The 25,589-nt window shown below is 37.5% G+C and overlaps 1 protein-coding gene and 1 pseudogene across 2 annotated transcripts; both read right to left on the bottom strand.

Annotated features, from left to right (window-relative positions):
- Positions 1 to 9,724: 9,724 nt before the first annotated feature.
- LOC104608444 (uncharacterized) lies at positions 9,725 to 12,223 on the bottom strand (annotated as a pseudogene). Its single transcript, XR_016077671.1, has 4 exons — positions 11,965 to 12,223; positions 11,273 to 11,904; positions 10,239 to 10,754; positions 9,725 to 9,859 (listed from the first exon to the last, which is right to left on the bottom strand). The product of XR_016077671.1 is annotated as an uncharacterized LOC104608444 (transcript).
- Positions 12,224 to 18,449: 6,226 nt separating this feature from the next.
- Positions 18,450 to 25,089, bottom strand: LOC104608387 (ABC transporter B family member 9-like). The gene is made up of 12 exons (XM_088889238.1): positions 24,578 to 25,089; positions 23,407 to 23,461; positions 22,784 to 22,959; positions 22,422 to 22,643; positions 22,063 to 22,301; positions 21,465 to 21,990; positions 21,108 to 21,381; positions 20,356 to 21,004; positions 20,028 to 20,256; positions 19,572 to 19,838; positions 19,232 to 19,495; positions 18,450 to 19,097 (listed from the first exon to the last, which is right to left on the bottom strand). Exons 1-12 carry the CDS (start codon positions 24,830 to 24,832, stop codon positions 18,453 to 18,455), a joined length of 3,801 nt encoding a protein of 1,266 aa, XP_088745364.1. The 5' UTR covers positions 24,833 to 25,089; the 3' UTR covers positions 18,450 to 18,452.
- Positions 25,090 to 25,589: the final 500 nt, after the last annotated feature.

Here is a 25,589-nt window from a genome sequence, read left to right as displayed (position 1 = left end):
CAGCCCACAACTGAGGGCCCATTTAGCCCAGCTCAATAGGCCAAACATACACAACAGATATCTCGGTTCCGAAATCAGTGGATGGGATTGGTTACCAAAAAAAAAAACAAAAATCAGTGGGTCTCGGCCCATTTTTACATAACATGCCCGGATGGGTTTGGAGTACTATAACTAATGTCCTGGATCAGGTGGACTATGACTGAAGTAATTTGCCACGTGGGCACTGTTATGTAATATTTAAAGAATAACTGAAAAACCAAATTTAAATTTTGAAACATTGGTGGAGTAAAGAAGAAACAACAGACAATCTATAAAATTTGAAAGAACAATAAAATGTCGAACAGACTTATGCATTTTGTGAATATTGTGGGCAATGACTAGGGGTGATCACGTGCCAGGCCAGGCCGGGCTTTGCATTTATGATAAGGATTATAGTTTAGGCCCGGGCCCGGGCTGGCCCGGGTTCCAGGCCTATAACATAAGCCTTAGCCCAGGTCTATACGGGCTTGGACTTGATTCCGGGCTAATGTGTTTTATATATAAAATATTACATATCTATATATTTTATATTAAATGACATAACATGCATATAAACTTTTATTTTATATATAATATAAAATATTACATATAATATAAATTATGCATGTCACGTTATAATATTTATATATAAAATATATAATGTAAAATAACATTGTATACATATGTCTACATTATACATAAAATATGTAAGCTTAAATATATGCAGGCCAGGCCAGGCCGGGCTGAAATGATCACCCCTAGCAATGACCACCTCACATAAAAAAAACAAGAAACTATTTCAAGCACAAATGAAGAAATCACAAGTTTGATATATATTTAATAGGGTAAATTATAGACCATCAGAGGGTGGTGACTCTTAATTCTCCTGAAGTTTGCTTTGTGACCAGACCACCCCCTTCCTAAAACTTTTTAGATCCTAGCACTTTCTCTGCTTTTGTTAATAGGGTTGATGATGAAGGTAAAATTACAAAAATGCACATTTAAGATTTGATGGGACGATAGAAAAAAGCTATGAAAATGAGCATGCTACGGCACAATATCTCCTTTTGGGTTGGATTAACATTCTTCCAAACCCTCAACAATAAATCAGTGGTGAACTTGGCTGGTATGTCTCTGATCGAGTTTGTTTTCTGCATCCATGCATCATGATCATTGGGTTCTTGGTACATGAGTCATTGACCACATGGTCCACATGGCATCCTCAGTCCCAATGGAAGCCTTGTATCTGCCTTTACCATTGGGAAGGCCAAATTAAATAATCAAAATCAACAGTTTTTTGAGAAAATCCGATTTTGGGGAGAAATGGAACCAATTCCCAGTTTTTCCGGTCCAGTTTTGAAAACCATGGTTTTGGATGATGTCATACACATTCCTTCTTTTAAGTATAATATACTTTTTTGTAAAGCAAATTAACTACCTCCTTGAATTGCTCTATTAACTGATGAAGACAACGGATTTGACCTACACAATCTCGTTTTTTTTTTTTCAAGCCAATGGGATTAATTTTCAGCATTCTTGTGTAGAGTGGTAGAACACAAACATTGTCATTTGATGAATGTTGCACGTGCGCTCTGATTCCAAGCAAACTTACCCCTACATTTTTCGAGCGAGTGTCTAAACGGCCACCTCCCCATATCTCATTAATCGCACATCCACATATCTCATTGTCATTTGACGAATGGAGTGTGTCTTTAATTTATCCTATTTAATGTCTCATCTACTTTAAAGGATAAGAATATTGAGATGAATCAATAATAATATCATTGAATTGGATGAACAAGATTGTCCTTGTGAAATTAGGGCATAATTGGCCATGTTATTTTATATGTTGTACAACATGTTTTAGATATTAAGAGGGTGTTTTTTTTTTTTTTTTTTTGAATTTTGAGAGAGGGGAAAGTTAGCCAATGAAATTTTGGTTCCTACTGACCAAGAATTCTATGTTCTTTTTTTTCAAATTTATGTGGGGATTAGGAAAACTTTATACCCATTTATTAGGTGGATAAATAACTTTCAAAAATACCCCCTTTTAATAATTGATTTTTATGATTAAAATCATCATTGCCTTATTTACATAGGAAATGAAAGAACATTGAAAAATACACCTACCCAGATAAATATTATATAGGAAACACTTATTCAGATAAATACATTTAGGGAGATAAATAACTTGCCAAAAAATGAACGGGCCTAAGAAGCTCTTTATAAAAAAAAAAAAAAAATACTAAGAAGCTATATATAAATAAGTGCATGATGAATATTGAAATCATTATTCATTACTATAGTAAATAAGGTGGACAATATCACCAAAAAGAAGAAAAAGAAACAAGGTACGTGGGCAAGAATGAATATTATTCGGCTTGCACCACGATGGTGTGTTGGGATTGATGATCATTTCGCTGTATCAGCTGGTTATTACATCACTATGCCGTTGCAAGACTGGCCATTTTTCCTTCCAAAAAAGGTCCATTGACTTCTTATGTTCGCAGCGAAATTTTTTAGCACTATTACAAATGCAATATGAGAATGCAAATCTGGTTCACTTTTGCTTCAGGTTATTGCATCTGAATCATATGCCAATAAAATACACTCCAACACCCTATTAATATCATCTAATACCGTACATCTCAGACATGCATAGTGTGTTCCAATTTATAGATCAAGTTGGTAGAGTGTTGGAATGTATTTTTATTGGCAGGAGATCCCAACTCCAACTCCAGGTTATTAAATTTTGTTTTGATTCAGATTTGTGTGTGTGGCTGTGGTGTGCATGCTTGTAGACTTTGCTTAATAACTTCATGCGCAATGTAGACAAACAAAAATAAGACAAGATGAAAGAAGATAAGTTAATAATTTGCACTCTTATACTTTCGAATCAATGCAAATGAAATTGCATTAATTGCAAGCAAATCGGGCCTTAATGATCAGTTTGGGAAAAATGAAAATATAAATATGAATGGTACAAAACCTTATCTAACCTTATATTTGCACTATACATATATATTTGTATTTGCATTCTTCCCAAACTGAATCTAGGAGTACAAATACAAATATGCACAGTTCAAATGCATAAAAAATAATACAAAATACAAGGTTTTGCACTTACACATATATTTGTATTTATACTCCTTCCAAACTGAGCTTAAGGTACAATAGGTTATTTGGGCCCCCTTATCTCTTGGAGACTGGCTTCAATTAGTGCAAGACCCGTTCGAACAGCCTTTACAGCCTTGTATCAGGAATATCTCTGCACTTATGTGCTTTATTTCATGGGGAGATATTTCCAATGCAAAGCTATTTTTTTTTTTGAAAATAAACCGAAATGTACTACATACAACAGGGGTAGTACATCCCTAAAAGTTAGTAGAACAAATAAGAAGAAGAGAAGGGGGAAGTGATAAGATGCTAAAATCTAGAGAAGAAGAAGAAGAAGAAGAAGAAGAAGAAGAAGAAGAAGAAGAAGAAGAAGAAAGAGCCTCCCGAGCCAGCCAACCAGTCGCATGATTTGCTTCTCTGTAGACATGTTGTTAGTGAAGAACTCATTCAAACAGATCTCTCTTCCGTAAGCAGCTTGAGATAGTACCTTCCAGATTCCAAGGAACATCCACCTTTCTTTTAAGGCAAGAGATGACAAGAGACAAATCCCCTTCTATGATGATAGGAAACTTCCTATAGTTTGTAGCTTGGACATGGGCTTCCCATGCAACTCAAGCTTTAGCCTGGTTAATGGAACAAATACTAAGTTTATATGCTTTGACCGCTAGCACCTTACCAATATGGTCGCAGACTATATAGGCCACTGAACATTTTCCATCACTATTGTGAGAGGCATCAAAGTTTATTTTAATAAAACCATATTTTGGAGCATTTCAACTAATTTGCCTCCCATCACTTGTGAGATGTGGTAGATGTACTGAATTTATTCCCATCAAGAATTTCCGTGAACATATTTAGAGATCTATCTAATAGTATTGGAATGGGAGTAGTACCATCATTAAAAGTTTTGGAGTTCCTATTTTTCTAGACCACCCGTAAAACAAAGGCTAGTTTTTCCTTCACATAAAGAGTTTTGCTTTCTTTTTTAGTGCACATTCTTATCCACTAGTCACTTAGATTTTCATTTTCCTTTGGCCCTTTCAAGGGAGCGCTTAAAGTTAGCCAAACTTGCTTTGCGTGATCACAAACTTTAAAAATGTGTGCACTATCTTTGGAGGGCATTTCACATTCCAGATGTTATTCAACCAATTAAAATTGCTAGGAGAATTTGATATAGAGGAACACTGGACTAAATAAGTTGATTTGATAGAGAAGGTCCCCTTAGGATTGCACCCACAAACTCTTTTATCCTCCATGTTATTAGGGGCAATATGAATAGTCTTAATGTTTTGCCAAACATTTTCAGAGACCTCATTTTAAATTTTGTCTTCCTTCTAACAACCCATCTCAAAATCAATCATTTATGCTACTTTGATATTAATATTTGTGATATTTTTGTAGTTCAAAGTTTCAATTAGAGGTTTGTCATATACCCAATTATCCAACTAGAAATTTATAGAGCTTTCATCATCCACTTGCCAACGAGATCCCAATCTAATGAGGTCTCTAGGAAGGAGGATGCCTCTTCAAGCCCAAGAGATCCCTTTTTTAATTTTGATGTCCAAAAAGTTTTCCCTTCTCAAATATTTGCTCTTAACAACTTTTACCCACAAGTTACCTTTTTTGTTCAAAATCTTCCACCCTAACTTAGCCAAGCTGGCCTCACTGACCCAGCAGAGTCTTCTTATTCCCATACCACCCCACCTTTTGTGAGTGGAGATTTTTTCCCAATTCATTAAGTGGGGGGATTTCTTATTAGTAGTATTGTTCCAAAGAAAATCTCTTTGGATTTTATCCAATTCATCAATGGCATTTTTAGGGATTTTGAATGAATTCATTATAAATTGAGACATCATGTTTGTTGTTGAATTGATGAGAGTTGGTCTACCCACAGTTGATAGGGAATGTTTTTTCTAATTTGCCAATTTACTCATCATTTTCTCTTTAATCTAAGTAAATGTATTCTTTGTAACTCTTCCAGTGATGATGGGGACCCCTAAATAAGAATTAGATTTAGTCTCTAGAGGGATTCTGAGTATTTTAGAGAGCATTTTCTAGAATCTATACGATGTATTTTTTGAGAAAAACTCAACAGATTTGTTAAAATTTGGACATTGGCCTGAGGCCTTTGCATAACTTGTAATGATTTCCTTAACTTTTAAGCACGCAGAAATGGTAGTATTTGCAAAGATAAAACAGTCATCTGCAAATTGCAGGATGGGAATTTTTGGACTCCCTCTCGAAACTCTGCAATCAACCTGCTCTTCATTTTCCCTCACTTCTTTGCAAGAGCTTCAGCACATAGAACGAAAATGTAAGGAGAAAGAGGGTCTCCTTGCCTAATACCTCTACTGGGTTTAAATTCGTCTGTTGGACTCCCATTGATTAAAATCTTATAGGAGGCTGTTTTAATACATGCCATTACCCATGCAATCCATTTCTCATGAAAGCCAAATTTCTTCAAAACTTTTTCAATAAATTCCCATTCTAATTTATCATAGGCAATTTTCATATCAATTTTATAGGCCACAATCCCTGAGCTTTCTTTCTTCTTTTTCATCGAATGAATAATCTCATGTGTAATTAGGATATTATCATTAATTGTCTATTGCCAGCACAAAGGCACTCTGATACGGGAATACTATTTTGTCTAGGAGATGTTTAATCCTATTGACATAAAAGCTATTCAAACGGACTTTGCACTGATTGAATCCGGTTTCTATTTCTTGATGTCCAGACAGAACCTCACCTTAAATTGGGTGACTTTGGAATATACGAGGAATATTTGTGCATTCTTAGAGAAATGTTGTTTAATTTGAACTACTTGAACAAGTAGTGTTGGAAGTATATGATGTTGCAATTGGCACATATACAGTAGAGAGACCCACTTAGACATGGTGCAAGGTGCTATATGCCACTTTGGATTTCCTACCCACATTCATACCCACAAGACACTAGCTTGGTGTGTTTGGAGTATCTCCCCATGAATGACAATGCGCACCTGTGTCCTGTGGGTATGTATGTAGTAGCAGTCTGGTAGGAGATCCAACATAGTCATGTGCTAGGCCCAATTAGTGGGGTTAGTAATGGTGGGAGGGTTGTACGCACATGCCCATTGGATTGACTACATGGAGAGTTTTTCCTTCAAATAAAGGATGTTGACTGGCCAACTGAATGGGTTACCAGCTAAAATAGGCACCACTTGATGAGGTGTAAAAATTTATTCCAATTGTATTGAAGCTGATTTTTTGTCCAGTTCATCTCCACGTAGGACATGATAGATGGTGTAATTGTGTAAATGCATGGAAGTGCAAATAGGCTAAGTGTAATGTCGCAGTTACCTTTGTTTCAGATTTGACTAATAAAATAATGTGTGTCCCCAGTCCCTGCTATATTTGAAAGAGAACAAGATAGTGGGAGGGATATTTGTTTGATAGTGAGTAAGAACTAAGAAGCAAGATGATTTAGTCCCCATTTTATATGTAGGGAGGAGTTGGTGCAAAATTTTCATCAGTTTTTGGGAAACAAAAATTTGACCAATTCACTGGTGGAAATGAGACAAAAAGTACAAATATTGTGTCAGATAAAAATGCAGATCATGTCACAAACAAACGAACAGATGCAAAACTGAACCAAATGCAAAACTTGAAACCCATTTAATTAAATTTGCACTGCAAATAAAGACAGCCTAAATGGCAACTCATCGTTATGTTGGTACCGTATTTAATTAACATCCATTCTCAAATTATTATAAGCTACAAAGCAAGATAACATTGATCCACATGGACATAAAAGTTAAAAGAAAAAAAAAAAACTTGGCAGCTCAAGTCATGTCTGTTTTTATAAAAAAAAGTAATCCATTTTGGACTCATTCCCACCAGTATCAAATATTGGGTTTTGGGAAGGAGCATCTAAGGTTTGTGATGTCATGAACCTCTTTTTCAAACTCTCATGATCAGAGATCTTGATTTATCTTTTTGTGTTCATAAAACAAATTGATGAAGATGAAACATGATTTGGCCAACCCATATCATTGATGATAATGTACAGGGAATGCTAACCCTAGAAACAGGTAGTGGTAGTAGAATTGGTAACACCCTAACATCAGACACATGGCGGGCAAGATCCAGGTTACTGGTTGAGCTGGCTGAACATTGGAACTCACACCACTGTGTATGCCATTTTATTTCAACTTGTCTAACATGTAACCTAGCTAACCTAGCTAGGCCTTTCCCTTCGTGTGTCTTGCATTGGGAAGTTCACAACTACTCGATCACTTCCTTGCAAACCTCCCCATTAACAAAGGATTAATTGGGGTGTTCATGTAATCATGTTTAATTGGAGATTGGAAGCAAGTGCTGTGACCATGACCATAGAAATCTTTATGTTGGGGTAGTAGCAAATTCTGCATGAGAGATTTTGTGGATTAACATATGTGAAGCATTGATCATAGAAAAGGTAAGGTTGGTAAATTGTTTTTGTGAGTTAACTAAGGCTGTATTTGAATAAGCTTTTGATTTGTAGGCTGTGAGAAAAAGAAATGAGCCAAAAAGTATTTTTATTGCTTTTGAAAAACATAACAATTTAAAACCAAAATTCTTTTTAAGCCCCAAAGCATAAATCCTAAAATGAGACTTTTTTATGTTTTTGGGCTTCGGAAGCACAAGTTCTAAAACTTATCCAAACACAATCCAAGTCATTGTAATTTATGCTTGAAATTAATCAAGTTAGTTTATTTTCATGTTTTCAATCTCTCTCTAATTTCTCCAATTATCCAAGTACTTGCATCCCATTCACCCTGAAGAAAAGAACCCTAACTCCACAAGACCATTTGGCCTGACTTACCAAATGGTGGTTGAGTAGGTGATAGGAAACTTTCCCGTTCTGATTGAAAAACCTCTCTATCAAAGGCTCACAAGTTCTAGAGCACTCACGATCTGCTGCTTGTCATGCATTAAAAGCTCCATTCATTTATTCGATAAATTATTTACTCAGGTAAATGTAATCACCTGGGTAAGTTTTTCCTGGGAAACATTTATCCGGATAAGTACATTTATTCAAGTTCTTTTATTTCTCAAATAAATAAGGTAATGACCATTTTAGTCATAAAAATCCATCATTGAAAGGAACATTTTTGTCACATTCAAGTTTTAGCAACTTTCCTCCTAGGTGTGAAAGTTATTTATCCACTCAAGAGATAGGTACCACTTACCAGGTAAGTGATACCCAAAAAAATAAACTTTCTTTGGTCCCCACATTAATCTAAAAAATGAACATGGTCTTCTCTGTCAATGGGAACCAAAATCCCATTGACCAACTTTTCCCCCTCTCAAAATCTAAAAATAGCACGCCCCCTATATAACCAAACATGAGTGAATATGTCATGTTCCAAACACATGAAACCTTTATTTAGTATTACAAAAATGAATAATGTTTGAACTTTGAAATTAACTCAGCGGTAGGGTTTTCGTTGAGGACGATGACACTGTTCTGAATATTGGCTTAAGAAATGAACATTCTGAATACAAGTTACATAGAACCGGCAAAACTCACTTCTGTTTCTGAGTTTTGGGTTTTTGTTTTTTGTCATAGAATCTAGAGTAATATTGGTATTATGAATGCATTTGGAATAAAGTATTAACAGTTAGCTCTAAATAGTATACTAACGATGGTCATGTTTGTGGGAACAGCCAAGAAGGGCATATATATAAGTTGTTTTTGAAAGTTCAGGTATATATAAGTAGTTTCCAAAATGTACAGAGTGTATATAAGTAATTAATCCTTAGGGGGCATTTTTTTTTTCAGATTTTGAGAGGGGGGACCAAGAATCTCATGTTCTTTTTTCAGATTTATGTGGGGATCGAGGAAAATTTATAAGTGATACCCATGTCCTAGGTGGGTAAATAACTTTCCCACCTAGGGAGAAAGTTGCCAACACTTGAATGGGATAAAAATGCCCATTTTAATAATGGATTTTTATAAATAAAATGGTCATTTCCCTATTTACATGAGAAATAAAAGAACATAGGGAAATACACTTACCCGAGTAAGTGTTTCCCAAGTAACTGCATTTACCTGGGTAAGTAACTTACTGAAAAAGGAAAGGGGCCTTAGTATTATTGTTAGAATCCTTAGACCCCCAATTAGAAAGAGACCATACAAAGTCAATCAATAGGTTCATCAAGCTGGTTAGATTAATTAAATTAATTCATTCTAATTACACTTTAAACACATGAAATTGACCAATTTAGGTCAATCTGCAGCCAACATACAATTCAAAAAAAAAAAAAAAAACAATACAGTAAACTACTTAACTAAAATATAAACAAGATTTAGGACCTTGTATACTGTGGTAGAATTGTTTTGTCAATCATGATGATATCCAATCCTTCGCGTTCTTCTTCCCACCAAGATTTTGGAATGAAATGCACATAAATTGCGTTCCTCTACATCTCCATGAAGATTAGATTTCTCTTGGAAAACATCTTAATTAAATAGGATTGTTAGCAACTGATAAACTCCATGTCCTTCTGTATAAAACCTGTGTACAGTGTACACCAGGAGAAACGACTACTCTTGGATCACATCTTCAATAGTCATCTTTTGGAACAACAATCTCGAAGCCGCTGACAGTCCACTCTGCAACTTCATTCTCACTTATATAGATCTCAGTTCCCACGTTAATAGAAGGCCAGTATCTATCTACAGGCTTAGTACCTGGATCCTGCATACTCAGTAAGTTTCACTGTTAATACTTCATAAAAATGCTGAATTAATACAAACTGAATAAAAGTTCAACAGATCATAGTATTAAGGGATTTTAGTTTTCATTGATCAAAAACCTCATGTTCATTTTTCAGATTTATGTGGGGATTAGGAAAGATTTATTTTCCTGGGTATCATTTACGTGGGTAAGTGATATCCATCTCCGACGGCACTAGATAAATAACTTACCCACATGGGAGAAATTTGTCAACACTTGGATGTGACAAAAATGTCTCATTTAATGATGAGTTTTTTTATAAATAAAATGATCCTTCCAAAAAAATAAAAGAACATGGATAAATGCACTTGATCGAACAGGACCTGAAAGTAGCACAAACCTGGTAAAAATAAAGTGACTGAGACAACCTTCCCACATCAAGATCCCAGGTCCGGGCATCTCCAATCCACCCCTCACCCTTCTTTGTGGGATACCCATATTCTCCCCAAACTGGGTGTGGCAGTGTCTGCACTACCTCCTGGGCTTGTGGATTGCCGTATGGATCGCATAAATTGTATGGCTCCTCTACATGCTGTGCATGTCCAGGGGCACAATACATGTGATAAGCCTCATATGGATACTTGGCCTTGTCTGTGCGATGGATTCTTTTTCCATTGGGCAGGGTGTGGTAAGGTGGGCAGAACTTAAGATTATCAGGGCGGCACCATGACTCAGTTCTGGGGTTGATGATCATCTCACTGTATCTGGTGACATCGGTCGTCACATCGCCATCGCAAGGTTGCCCATTGTTCTTCCAACAGCTTCCTATGTCCATAAGGTAGAACTGGCTCTTAGAACTCCCACCTTTCTTTATATCCAGTGTGAACCTTACTTTGAAATTTGGTGACTTTGGAATCTGTAAACAAGAGCAGTTTAATTGTTGTTCTTCATTCTTAGTCAGACTTGATCAACAGATTATGACAAAGGAAAATACAAAAGTGATGGAATTGATAAGCTGGATGATTGTGAACAAATAGTCACTTCCAATTTGGAACTTCAGACCCCTCCCTTTACATCTAGTGTGAACCTTACTTTGAAATTGGGTGAGTTTAGAATCTATTAATAACAACAGTTTATTTGGTCTTCATTCTTACTAAGAATTGATCAACTGATGATGACAAAGGGAATATATCAAAAGTCAGAATGAATACAGTGGAAATTTGTGACCTGACCTACTTGTCACACTTCCACATAGCATATATAATGATAATAGTAGATGGGTTCTCTTGATCATCCAGAATTCAAAGAGAAATTTAGAATCTTATCAGACATGCATCCCCCTTATTGGGTAATCGTCATCATCAAACATATATAATTAAAGATAATAGTAGATATGGATTCAATTGATCATCAGGAATTAAAAGAGAAACTTACAATCTTGGACATCCCCCTTGTTGGGTAATGGTATCCACCAGAAAATCCAGTTGTGGCATCTGATCTCAAGTAGAGCATTAGCCATGGATACTTGTGTGAAGTCTTCAGCACATGATGGAAGACCCAGCTTCCCTTGCCAATTTCCTTTTCCCAATCCACAGAGTAGTAAGAAATGGTGTTTGAAACCAGCCCTCTTGTAACATCAGCATCCAGGTCCCATGTCCCATAGAAAGCTCCCCTTAACACACTAGCCCCCTTCTCTCCTTTCTGCAAACTGGTGAAGTTGTGATGGATCAAGGGCATATTCATGCACCCTTTACCGAAGCATGGGAACCTTGACTGTGGCGGAAAGGCCTTTGAAGGCTTCCCATTCTCTGGGCATAGAGCCGCTAATGAGTCCATGTTGCCACTCTTGAGCATGATCATCCAGAACTGCCATGGCCTCGGCTGATCCTCTACCTGGCATTTGTTGCCCAAGTATATCTCCTTCTCAGCTGCGTAATCGTCTACATCGTCGGACATCAACCCTCCACGAGAGGGACTAGCTAAGCCCAGCTTGTTGTCTCTCTCAGTTATCTTGTGTACCAACTTGACTTCAGAGTAGGATTTCAAAGCCAACGATAAGTTTCAGTCTGTCATGAACTGAATTAAGAAGAAGAAGAAGAAGATGATGAAGAGAAGAAGAAGCTCACCAGGTGACGCAGAAGTGTCGACGTCGAAGCAATCCGCGGCCCTTGGGCTTCCCATATTGGGAGCTTCTTCTCCGACCTCGTTGCACTGATTCCATGCCTCGATTGCCACTCTCAGACCATCTCGTTTCATTCCAGGATCACCCACTGCAGATATATATTCAACTCCGGCCGACAAGGGCAGCCCAAGAAGAGAGCACAAAGCAAAGAGAAAGAGACTCAACTTCCTTCCCTCCATCACAATCAATGGAGAGCTTTCCATGGTGACATGCAGCTGATTTGTAGCTAGATTGAGTAGTAAAGCGAAGAACAGATGGTTTGTTTTATTTATATACTAAAATCAAGCTGAGACTGAGACAGAGTCCTTGAATCGATAGTTTTTCACATTCGTAGCTCCGTAGTCCACTTGTAGCATTACGGGAAGCAAATCCACTGATGAAATGGGATTTCCAACAGTTGGCTTTTGACGGGGTTTTGGGCTTTTAGCTTCTGACGAGTCCAACAAGATCAGTTCACTGACTCGTTTTGAGGAAATGCAATTAGCAAGAGATGAACGAATAGGAATGGCAATTGGGCGGGTTCGGGGTGGGGATCATATTCCCCGTCCCCGACCCCGATTCTTAAATAAATCCCCGTCCCCAACTCCGTCGGGGATAAAATGGTCCTCCATCTCCGATTTTCGACACTGATGGGTTCCCCGTGGGGATTCGAATCTCTGAAAATTTTTAATTCATAGTATTATTTGAAAAATAAATTTTCTTAAAATAAAAAAAAAACTTTTAATATATAAATAATATCATCATAGTTGTCAAGGCGATGCCTAGTCGACAAGGTGCCCTTTGAGGATCGTATTGTCTAATCATTAAGCAGTTTTGCACTATGTATTATAAAATACTTTTTTATTCTTTATTTTTTGATATTATAATTATAAAATAGGGTTTATTAAACTAAAATATTCATTTTGTGTGTTTATATACTAATTTCTTTTTATTAATTATTTTTTTATTTGTTAAGGTTTTATCAATACAAACATTGCTAAATGCTGTATTGAACCCTCAAAGACTTTAAAACCTGAATCAATAAGTAAGGAAAAACTTAAAATTTTATCTAATCAACACATTTTTTCCTATAATAAATTGAATTTTCTTTTCTTTCTTTTTTTTCTTCTCATGAATATGTTGATTTTCTATACTTTAACATGAACTCTATACTTTTCTTATGAAAATTATGAATAATTATTAAGGAAATATGGTTATAATACCTAGGAAATTACCATAGGATCTATGTTAGGGGTGCAAATGGATCGGATCATGATCTGATCCGAGATCCAATTCTATTTGGTCGAATTCGGATAACCCTTCTACAGATCTTCGGATTGGATAATAGAATCCGATCAGATTCGGATCACTCCGATTTGTTAAAGCCCAAGGACAGATCAGAGTAATGACCAATTGTGGATAAAGTTGCAACTTGGGTAGATTCGGGTTGAGCATTTTTTAAAATTTTAATGCACCCAGCTTTAGGGACCAGGCCTGAAGTTGTGTAAATTCAAATTAGACCCAACTAGTACCCCTTAGTTGTAAGGTACATGTTAGTTTGTTTGTGGTGAGAATTTCATTTGTACTAATATAAATGCATAATAGTGCAAATAGGAAGTTTGTCTTGTTTTAGACATAACTTTGTTTGGTGTGTGTGAAGTGTGATAGACATATGCTTTTAGATTTAATTGTCTTGTTTATGTAAGGTGCACATGAATTTTATTTGCATTAGTGTAAATGCATTAGGTTAAATTTGGAATGAATACAAATACAAATATGTGCAATACAAATACATACAAAATATAAGGTTTTACATTCTATATATTTGTATTTATACTCCTTCCAAACTGAGCTTTAGGTCCTACTATAGTAATATCAAATAACTATAGACCATGTACACCCATTGGTGTACAGGACCTACAGCTTTTGTTAGCAAATATTACCAAGAAAATAAAATGTCCTTATAAAAAAATCTATGATATTCTAGCCCTCTAAACTCCTTATAATCTGACAGCCAAGAGAAAAACATTTCTTTAATTTTACCCAATATGATATGATCATCTGATCTCAAGCTCTTAAAGATCTAGGAATTCCTTTCTCTCCACAAATACCAGAAACAACCTTGGGAATCAGTCCCCAAAGAACTTCCCTCTCTTGCTCATCAGACCTTTCAAATGCTAACTCACGAGAAAAGAAATAATAGACTGGCGGAAGCAGCTACCCATGCAAAGGATTCAAGATGGATGATGTGATGTTTCCACCCCAGTAGAAAAGAAAAATTTATCACAGCTTCCCCGAGGCAGATGTTTTAGTAAAATTGCAATTTACTATTTTTAATAATTTCTAGTTTGTTCACAGTAATTGAATGACTTGCTGCTTTATATTTTAGTGGATAAAATAATTAAATAAATAAAATATTCAAGAATATAGTGAACCACCCAGTTTCAGCTTCAATTGTTAAGGAGTCATTGACTTCCTTCAAATCTTATTCACTATGAAGACAAATGTTGTATTTGGTACCATTGTCACTTCTACTTGCAATGTTTTACATTGGTTAATACAAACTTTTGAGAAAGTGCTTTATTATATCTTGCCAAATAATTACTTCTATTAAAAATATATAGGCATTAGATTGGGTGTTGACATCTATAATAGAAACATCAAATTTGATGCATGTTTCTTGAAGAATCATCAATAATACCAAATGTTGTATTGATAACTCAAATCATTTGTGGTTGAAAAATTATATTTTAATAAAATTTGTATTGACCAACCTAAAACATTGCAAGTAGAATGGGCAATAATACTAAATACAACCTGCTCTAATAAGATTTTCAGTTCAGTCACAGTGTTTATTTGGTTAGCCTTAATTGGACTTCTGGTGATCAGGTTTGGGTTGAGGTAACTCTGAGTTAAAGATGACCCATTGACCTTTCATTATATATAGGCTTGGTTGAGTATGGATGCACTATATATGGGATGGGTTGAGTTGAGTTCAATATCCCCTTTCCATTTAATCATGTTTGGAATCGGATTTAGTTTTCAATGTGCCAAGACAAGGTTAGGCAACCATGGGGCGCCCAATGCCTAAGTGCTTAGGCGGTGAAATAAAAAAATCATAAGGATATTTTTTTCTACCCCTCATGAACTAATTGTTTTAGGGCCCGTTTGGCGCATTTTTTCATGCGGTCTTTCAGTTGTTTACAAGCCAGGTAGATCAATTTTCGGACTATTTCCGTTTGGTTCGTAGAAGATCTAGCCACCAAAAACCGAAGGGCCGAAAAGACACAAAAACTCATTTTGACTGATTTCGAGAAACTTCAAATGAAGCTTTTCATGTCTTTCACATTTTATTCTTGTGTGAAAAGACACGGAAAGACATATGTCTGCCAAAATAGCTTCGCACTGCTCAGATTTTCATGCAAAAGCTCAATGCATTTTTTGACTGTCAGAACTATTAGAAGATCTTTCAAAAAAGACTTGCCAAACAGGTCCTTAGTTTTATATATCAACCTACAAACCTATAAACTAAATTTTATGCTATTGATTCTCATATGGTTTAGCTAATTGACCGACTATACCCTTATCATTTAAAAATTGATAGCGTAAACGTAAGATCATGTTACGTTAGCGTCTCCGGCTCCGTCACTTGCAAGTGCTCTAATTTTTACTACCCACTCGAAGCCGAAGTTGTGTCGAGTTGCTTCCGTCCTTTTTTTTTCTCCCACTGCTGGTCGCCGTGGAAGCAGAAGAAGTCGATGATGACAATGAGGAAAAGATGGAGAAATTTTTCGCTCTGATTAAAAATTTTCGCAACGTTCGTGATCAGTTGAGGGAGAAAAAAGAAAAGGCTAATTTTTCGGCTTTGACGATTCAATTCCTCTTCTTCAGTGCTTCTAGGGCCTTCTTCCAAGCGCCATGACCAGGCTAAATCATTGAAAGAGATTGGAAGCTCCGCCGGTTTTGCAATGGCGTCCAGACCCTACAACACGACTGTCTTCGGTCTAGTTTTCGCCGGAGGTTCTGAAACTCTGTAAATCAACTAACGGGAGTCATTAGCGGATAGCTTCCCACCTGTTTTGCCAGGCCGTTGATGCTTATCTACCAAACGAAGATGCAAATTATCTACAGGTTTCAAGTTCTTTGATTAATCAGAGGCATTCTCCCCACTAAGGGAGGTCCTTTTCCTCTCAGGTTCGGCTGTATCTGAGCAACATTCGAGCATCGCAGCAACAAAGCTGGAGCAATGAGCGTGGTTAACGAGCTTCTACTAACTCCTGAACAGAGTACGAGCTGGAATACTGAGCGTGGTTAACAAGCGAGTGAGGAAACACCTCCATCCGAATATGATTCTTCTTCAACTCACGACAGGCGTCCCGGCGGCGGCGATCTCTTTGCCTTCAGCTTTGATATTCTGAAAAAGGAGGCTATCGCCGATGAGGACGACGACGGCGAAGGTGAATCAAAGAACGATAACTCTTAGCTATAACGACGCTTTCTCTCTCTCTCCTTCTTCAACCTCACCTTTCATGTTTTTCCTCCCCTACCATCGCCGCTGCAACTCTTAGCAGTGGCGATTTGGACCGAACCTCCCTCACTGGAGATTGTTTCTAATCTGGGTTTCAGATCAGAAACAAGTAGCTTTTATCTCAGATCTCTGCTGCTGTTCTCTCCGATGGCTCCATCCGGTGGAATTTAAGGGTAAAACGGTCATTTTTATATTTTTTATCATATTTAGTGACCCTGATAATTTTTAAACAATTGTCAGAAATAATAAGAATAGTATTAGTCAATTTTAAAATGATAATGTTTAGATAGACAATTGTCATAAACAGTAAACGTAGCGTTCGTAATTTTAAAACAGTAAGGGTATTAATCAATTAATTAAATCATATGAATAGCTTAAGAAATTTATCAAAAAAAGAATCCCCCTGCTTAAAGTATATAATCTATTTCCGTTCGTTCGGTTAGAAGATCTCCTCCGTTCCAAGGAACGTGTTTTGCTAACTGAATTCCTCTTTGAAAAGAAGTCTTCTCAAAGAGATTGACAGATCGGTCTGAGTTGGAATCTCTGACGGTCTCATCTTGCTTCATTCCGAGGATTTGTAACATTTTACGATGGAATCCTCATCTTTATTAATTCCTAATAAGCAAGCTCAAACATTCAACCCTTTCTTTCCATTTTTGGAAAATGGATCGTTCAATTACTGTATCTGAACTCATCGGTTTGTGGATAAAACATGTGTTCATCTTTTTATTTTCATTTTGGGAAAAAAAACCCAGCCGCCATTAAGTTTTTAAACAGCTTTACCTGGGGATTACAATTGTTCTATTAGTCCAAGGCTTTGTGGAAGTGGTTCAAGAAAAAGAAAGAATATGATATATTTTGAAAATTTAATGAACAGTTAAGAGCATTTTCTCTTTTACAACCACTCTTCTTTCTCATGTTCTGTTTCTAAACTCTTTCCACCCTCCCTCTGTATATATACGTATAATTCTCCTAAGACATTACTATGAAACATTTCAAGCTCATCCAACTCCTGTTGACATTCTTGTTCTTTCTCCATGCTTTGGTTACTTGGGTCCTATGCTATAAAAATGAAATTGAATAACTCAGAGATTGATTCCACTACCGATTTGGAGGGGCTTTCTTGGTCAGATCTGTTTAAGTGAGCAAGTGTTTTAAAACAGTGATGCAAAAGGAGTCTCATCCAAAAGGTGATTGCATTTGTAATTTCGTACGGCTTCAGATGGTCAATGTCATAGAATTGTTTTGTAAAACAAGCCATCTTATTGCAGGCACACACCAAACATGGCCATGAGAAACTGTCTGCAGGTTTGCTGAGCACCATCATGGGGAAAACTACGAATTGAAAACACCAACAATGGTGCCAATGGTCAGTATACCAACCACTGAAGGAAATAATAGCTAAAGCTGCACACAATGATGAGAAAATATAGAGGGTAATAATTCTGATGCTAAGGGTGTAACAGCAGAAAGTCACAGAAATATGCATGTGTTTAAAGGGTTAAAGTCGCTATAACAAGAAAATCCTCTAATAAGCATTCCAATTGAAGGTAATGAATGAAAAATGCAGGTATTCCCTCTGAACCCTTGGAGTTTGATTGCTAATCCATTTTATTTTTCTGTTGTAATTGAGACTGCCATGAGGAAGATTTTCTAGAGAGCATTGCTCTTCTCTATGAATCATTTTACCTTATTTAGGATCTTAAAAGAGATACAAGGAAGACAACAATATATCATAATCAAATAAATCAATATTGATTTCCTCTACTTTCTTTTTAAGTTTTAACATCAACAGTTGGCAAGCCTTTTTGCTCACTGTCCATTGATAAAAAAGGAAGAAACAGAAAAGAAAAGAAAGGGAGCCCTATTGATCACGGTAAGATGTTTAATGTGTGAAAATACTACACGGTTGTTTCCTATTTTGCTTATGTAGAGTTCATGTGGAGTGCTACTAGAGAAGCGTAGGCACCATCAGATATCTTCATCAGTTCATCATGTTTTCCCTTCTCAGCAATGGCACCATTCTTCACTACTGCAATTATATCAGCCCCTCTGATCGTAGAGAGGCGATGAGCAACAACAACAGTTGTTCTATTCACCATTACTCTATCTAATGCATCTTGTACTACACACTCTGATTCTGCATCCAACGCACTTGTGGCCTCGTCAAGCAGAAGGATCTTTGGGTCCTTCAGTATTGCTCTTGCTATGGCTATCCGTTGTTTCTGGCCACCAGACAATTGTACCCCCCTTTCCCCAACTGAGGTATCGTATCCTTCTGGTAATCCTGCTATGAAATTGTGAGCATTAGATGCGTTTGCAGCTGCAATAATCTCATCTTCAGATGCACCACCCAGCTTTCCATAAGCAATATTGTCACGAATAGTCTCATTGAACAATATGGGTTCTTGGCTTACCAACCCCATCTGTTGCCTCAACCAACTTAACCTAAACTTCTGAATTTCAACTCCATCTAACAATACATGGCCAGAATCAGGATCATAAAACCTTTCTAACAAGCTGATAATAGTTGATTTTCCACTACCACTCTCTCCAACCAGGGCAGCAGTCTAGAAACAATAAAGAATGTTAGTGTTAATTCAAAAAGCAACTAAAACGACTAGAAATGTCGCCTAAGAGTTTTATTTTCCAAAAACACTGTTTAAGTATTGTTCAAGAAACAAGTCAGGGAGGTGTTAAATACCTTCCCAGAAGGGATGCTCAAGCACAAGTCACTGAAGATCTGCACATCTGGGCGTGTTGCATATCTGAAGCTGACATGTTTGAAATCAATATCACCATTGACACTGGCTAGGGTAACACCTTCTTCGCTGCTTGAATCAATCTTTGATTTGCTATCAAGAATCTCAAAAATAGAAGCAGTTGAATCCTTAGCCTTGTTGGAATCTGGAGCCATTGCACTAGTTTGTGAAATTCCCACTGCTGATATTGTCAAGGCAAAGAAAACCTATATGTATCGGACCATCAGAGACCAAAGAATTACCTTGGAAAGGGATTAAGAAAACAAATAGTTACCACCATACCTTAAAAACTTGTCCAAATGTTGCTAGGCCATGTTGTACCAGAAGCGATCCAAAGTAGAAACAGGCAGCATTTGTGCAATAAAGTGCAATGAAAGAGAAGCCAAAGCCTCCACCACTTACTAGTCCTAAGCGGATTCCTTGTTTTATGGGCGCCTCACATTTTTTCTGGTACAAATCCATCACCTTTTGTTCTGCACAAAATGAGGCAACTGTTCGAATACTACCCACTGCATCATTTGCAACTTGACTAGCTTCTTCATACATTAACTGCAAGAGTTTTTAAAATTTTCTTAGTGCCATACATACTGTATATATACTGTCTGCAAGAAGTGCACCACTAAACCCCTAATTAGTGTTTGAAGTTGATTATAATATGTCTATGTATTCACACATCGAATTCCAATCATTTAAATTCCATAATGATACCAAGTTAAATGGTAGAATAGAAGAAATAACCTTGGCATCTGCACTGAATCCCTTCACAAATTTCATCTGAGCATATCCTTGTAAACCCACCAATGGTAGCAGAACTAAGACTATAAGTGCCAATCGCCAATTAGCTGAAAATGCTATTATAAGCCCTGCTGTGAGTGTTGCTATGTTCTGAACCATTAAGGCCAAGGCATCACCTACAAGACTCCGCACATTTGAGGCATCGATAGATAACCTTGCACCAACTGCCCCACTGAAACAGAACCAGAAATTTTAATTAATCCATATATTAGAGAGCATTTATTTGTGTGTGTAGGGGAGATAAATGGGTGTTACAAACTGGTTTAAATACCTTGAATTTGCAGCTTCATCAAACCAACTTATTTCCTTGTGTACCACCTTCTCAAATGTCATGGATCGGATACGTTGGATTAACTTACAGCCAGCAACTCCAAAGAAATACTGTTGAACTGGTACAGAAACCAAAGAAATGACACCTAGAACTACAAACATCAAGGCCCAAAACCTGGAATCTTTTCGTAGCTCGTGAGGAGGTTCATAGAATATTTTGATGGCTGTTGAGAGCAGGAGTCCAAAGACAGGAAAGATTACACCATGTATAGCTGCAGCAATGGACCCTAGAAGCAAAACTGGCACCTCTGGCATATTTAGGTAGGCTAGGCGCTTGATGGAGACCTTGCGACGTGCATCTTCTTTTTCTTTTTGGTCAATAGTATCCTCCCCCTCTTCTATTTCAGTCTCATGAAGATCTATGGGACCTGGAATACCAAATGTAAGTGAGAAGGAGTGCCTACCACTAGAAGAAGCTCTGCTTATGGATTGCCTCGTGGATAATCTCTGGCTGTGAGATCTGCTCATTATAGAATCAAGGCTCTGGTCTGGTTTATCTGGTGAAACTTCAGTTTGTTGAGTACCCTCTTGTAGACGAATCAGCTGTGAGTAAGCCCCATCAGGATCCTTAGTCAACTCTGAGTGAGTACCTAGTAAACAAAATGCAACTTTCAGGATATTTTTTATGGTTTTCAGTATTTGTTAACTTTGATAGAATCAACATATTAAAATGAAACAGTAAGTTTTGATTACCTTGCTCTAGAATTTTCCCTTGATGTACCACGGCTATGGTATCTGCATTCCTAATGGTGGTCAAACGATGAGCAACAACCACAGTCGTCCGGTTTGACATGATTCTTACTAGGGCCTCTTGAACTATGCGCTCAGACTCTGCATCCAATGCACTTGTTGCTTCATCAAGAAGTAGAATCTTAGGACTCTTGAGAATGGCCCTTGCAATTGCAATCCTCTGCTTCTGTCCACCAGACAATCGTGTCCCATGCTCTCCTACCATTGTATCAAGCCCCTAAACAAATTGTATATTGTGATCTTGTCATGTTTACATAATTAAAGAAGAAACTATTCTCTAAAAGTTTGCTGCTGATGTACCTGAGGAAGCTTGTGAATGAACTTTGCAGCATTGGCAAGCTCAATTGCCGATCTGATCTCCTCATTTGTTGCATTTTCCTTTCCATACGCGATATTCTCTCTTATTGTAGTTGCAAACAAGATGGGTTCTTGGCTGACAAGTCCAATCTTCCCCCTTATCCATCTTAGCTGCAGCTCCTTCAAGTTGACACCATCAATAAGCACTTCACCGGAATGGGGATCATAGAATCTCTCCACCAGGCTGATCACTGTTGATTTCCCACTTCCGCTTTGTCCAACTAGAGCCACAGTGGTGCCACTTGGAATTTGCAATGAGAAGCCAGAAAATATATGAACATTGGGTCTTGCTGGGTAGCTGAAGTAAATATCTTTTAGTTCTATATTGCCCTTGATGTCCCCTAACACAATGCCACTCATGTCATATGGATCAATCAATGGTTTTCTTTTGATTGTTTCAAACATCTTATATGCTGCAGCTTGTCCTGCTGCAAAAGCATTCAAGCATGGGGATGTCTGGCCCAGCGACCTGATTCAAGAGACCAATAAGAGAGGGGATATCTATAGGTATTCTCTGTTAAAAAAATGATCCAATACTTACATTCCACCAGTCATTAGAGACATTATAATGTTGATGACTACTCCGCCATTGTAGCCTTTCTCAATGATCAGCTTGGATCCATACCATATGGCTAATCCATAGCTGCTGAATATGATTACTAAAACTGTTCCAAGTCCCATGCCTGATGCAAAGCCCTGCTGGATGGAGGAAGCATATGCCTTGTGTATTGCTGCATTATATTTGTTTATGGCTTGTTTCTCCCCAGTGAAGGATGCAACCTAAGGAATTTAGGTTTAAAAAAATAATGAGTCAGTTATGGATTACTGTACTCAAAAGCAATGTATGCATCTGAGTTGCAGAATTTCCTTCTTTATTAGGACTCTATGAGTATGCCTTACCATTCTAATGGCTCCTACTGTCTGCTCTACAATATTTCCAGCTTCAGCATAGGCGATCTGTCCGCGGCTCGACATTTTTGAAATGAATACTGACATTACACCACCGGAGATCACAAGGAGAGGAAGGCATGCCAACATGACCAATGAAAGAAGCCAGCCTCTTGAAAATGCAATTGCAAAGCCCCCAAAAAAGGTAGAAAGAAGTTGGATGAACTTTCCAACCTAACAAAAGAATTTGAAGTATGTCATGGGATCTATTAATTTCTTGTCTAGCTAGTCTGCACTGTTTCTCAGCATTCTAGGAAGTAGGTAAATGCAGATACAAGTTTGAAACAAGAACAAAACAGAACATGAGAAGCTACCTTTTCACCCATGGCATCTTGAATGAGAATGGTGTCCCCAGACATCCTTCCAATGACTTCTCCAGTTGTTGTTTCCGTGTCAAAAAATGTAATATCTTGTCTCAAAATAGTTTTTAGGTATAGACCTCGAATGCGAGCTGCCTGTCTCTCTCCGGTCACCATCCAGCTGGACACCTCTGGAGTGAATAACAAGTAGTAGCAACTCAGAATTTACATGGATATGTATTGTCCAATTCCTGAGTGCTTAATTTGGAGACAATTAATGTTTATTCAACCCATTTATTCAGTATTTCTGTAATAAGCTAACCGCATTGACATGGGATGAAACCATTATTTGTAAATAGTTTTCTGAATGGAAAATTTTCACTTTAAGGGAAGCTCCATATAAAATGGATATGAATGGGTTGGTCTGGGTTAGGCTGGATACTGCATACTGGCGTTCTGCATAAGAATTAAAATGAAGATCTGAAACGGAGATTGGATATCACTGCCTTGGTCCAGGCTACATGTGAATCATGGACACCATCCATATAAACTCAGTCCATGTATGATCCAGAGAAAGAGTATTCAATCAGCCATCTATGTGCAAAAGAATGAAGGGAAAAGGGATCAAGTACACTTACGTAAGAAAGATGCGAGACCTGAACCAAAAGCCAAGTATATGAATTTCAGAGATACCTGAAGCCAAAAAGATAAATAAATTCTCAGGAAATCATGCATAGATACATTGATGAGAATGTTTGGGCTGCAGTTCATTATGATTTGGGCCAACCTGACATTTCAACCAAGCATTACTTTTAGCCATTTTAAAGTGAGTGTCTCTGAATTTTGTTCATTCTCTTTGTTAGCTTCATTGAAAGATCAAAGCCGAAAGAACCAACACAACCAACCAGGATCCAACAATAATCCATTTAAAGGGTGGGGTATTTTATTTTGGGGGTTTTTATTGTTTGCTCCACCTCAGAAATCGAAATGCCAGATGGCCTTGTAGGGCGTGCCAATTGATTGCTGACTCCAGCTATTAAATCTCTAATTGTATTCGGCTCTAGTGCTCCACATACAATTAGATATTTAATAATTGGAATCAGCGATCAATTGGCACGCCGTACATGGCCATCGGGCATTTCGATTTCTGAGGTGGTGCAAACAATACAAACCTGTATTTGTATTTGTATTTGTATTTGTAAGACGCTATTTTAATCATCAAACAAGGACATTGTTCATTTAATTCACCCAAAAGGTTCAACATTGTCCTTAATAATGACGAGAAATTTTGGAACACAAATGTCTAACTAAGATCCAATTCTTAGCGTGGCTAATTGAGCCATACAAATTGTGCTGTCCTGTGAGTCTGGAGCTGCTAAAGTAATCACTAAATCTGATCTCAGAAATTGGATTTTTCTAAGTATGATCGATCCAGAAGGCATTCTGAGTGACATAATCGATCAAATTTGTAATTAAATGTGTCACTCAGATTTCCGGCCGGCTGGACACCTAATGATCTGAACCCATTTCTCAATGGCATGAGTTTTGTACTTGTGTTACCTAGACTTGGTTCTTCCAAGCAATAGGACTGAGAGTTGAGATCCTTGTTAACCAAACCAGGCAGTCATCAAGGATCCAAACCAGAGATTGCTGGCTCACTATTTGCAGTAAAGAGACCAAGGTTCTTATCACTGGCCAAGTACTTTGTCGTTTGGCTAAGACACATTTATTCTAACAACGACAATGGCTTATCTTGTAAGCTCTGGTGTATCTAATTAGGCATACTGTGAACTGCCTTGACGTGCATACCTTAGACACTGCGGCCACAACGTGTGAACGATCTGAAGAGCCAAAGGAGTTGATGAGCTGACCAAAGATGAGAGTCATGAGCGGCATGGACAGCCCATTTACAATGGCGCATGTCGTGCCAACAGTCATCAGCGCCACATCATGTTTATCTGCAAAAGAGAAGAGCTTGTAGAAGGGAACCTTCTGCTGCTCCGCTCCTTTTGCTTTCTCTCCATCCCCGCTCGTCGAAGCTTCTCTGTCAGTCTGGTCTTTCATCGCTTTCTTGATCTCTTAATTATCTATCTCCTTTTCTTCCCAAGAGCGAAACAAATCTTCCAAAGAAAATATACAACTTATCAGCCTAGAAAGAAATAACACCCAGAACTTGGATATGATGCAAAAGCATGAACAACGACTGAAAGTAGGAGAAAGCAATGAAACAAAGAGATTTCTGGAGTCTAGCTACCATTAAAGAAATCTGAATCGTTACGTAAAGCAAAAGGGGATAGCGAGGTTTCAAGAGAGAGATAGAGGAAAACTGGAAAAGAAAAACTGGCTCTCTCTCTCTCTCTTCTGTTTCTTAAATCTTCGTGGTTAGTGGTTGCACGGTTAGTAGCGAAGACTGTTCTTGTACGCATACCTTACTATATATAGTGATATACCACCGAAAAGTACGGACACGCCCTTTGCAAATTTCTGATATAATGTTAAATACCTCATTCTATAGAGATCGGATCTGTTAGCATCAAATCAATTCCGAGATAACACCTATCTAACTATACTTTAATTTTGTTGGGCTGAACCGTCATTCTCCTTAAATTTATAACTTTCTTGAAAGGAAAGAGATGAAACGCTCCCGCGGATCTTTCTCGTATTTCGTATTTCATATTTTTGTTAGGATAGGGGCAATGACACTTAACCCCAAAGTTTCAATTACAATTTGCAACAAATCCACCCTGAAATTTCTAATTCCAACACTTTGCCCCTTTGTCATAAAACCTCCTGTGATGACAATCATAGAAACCTCTTCTGA

The sequence above is a fragment of the Nelumbo nucifera genome, chromosome 6, assembly GCF_055504915.1.
Source record: "Nelumbo nucifera cultivar China Antique chromosome 6, China Antique-T2T, whole genome shotgun sequence".
In the NCBI taxonomy this organism is placed as follows: Eukaryota; Viridiplantae; Streptophyta; class Magnoliopsida; order Proteales; family Nelumbonaceae; genus Nelumbo; species Nelumbo nucifera.
This window is presented reverse-complemented; position numbering and strand designations above follow the sequence as displayed.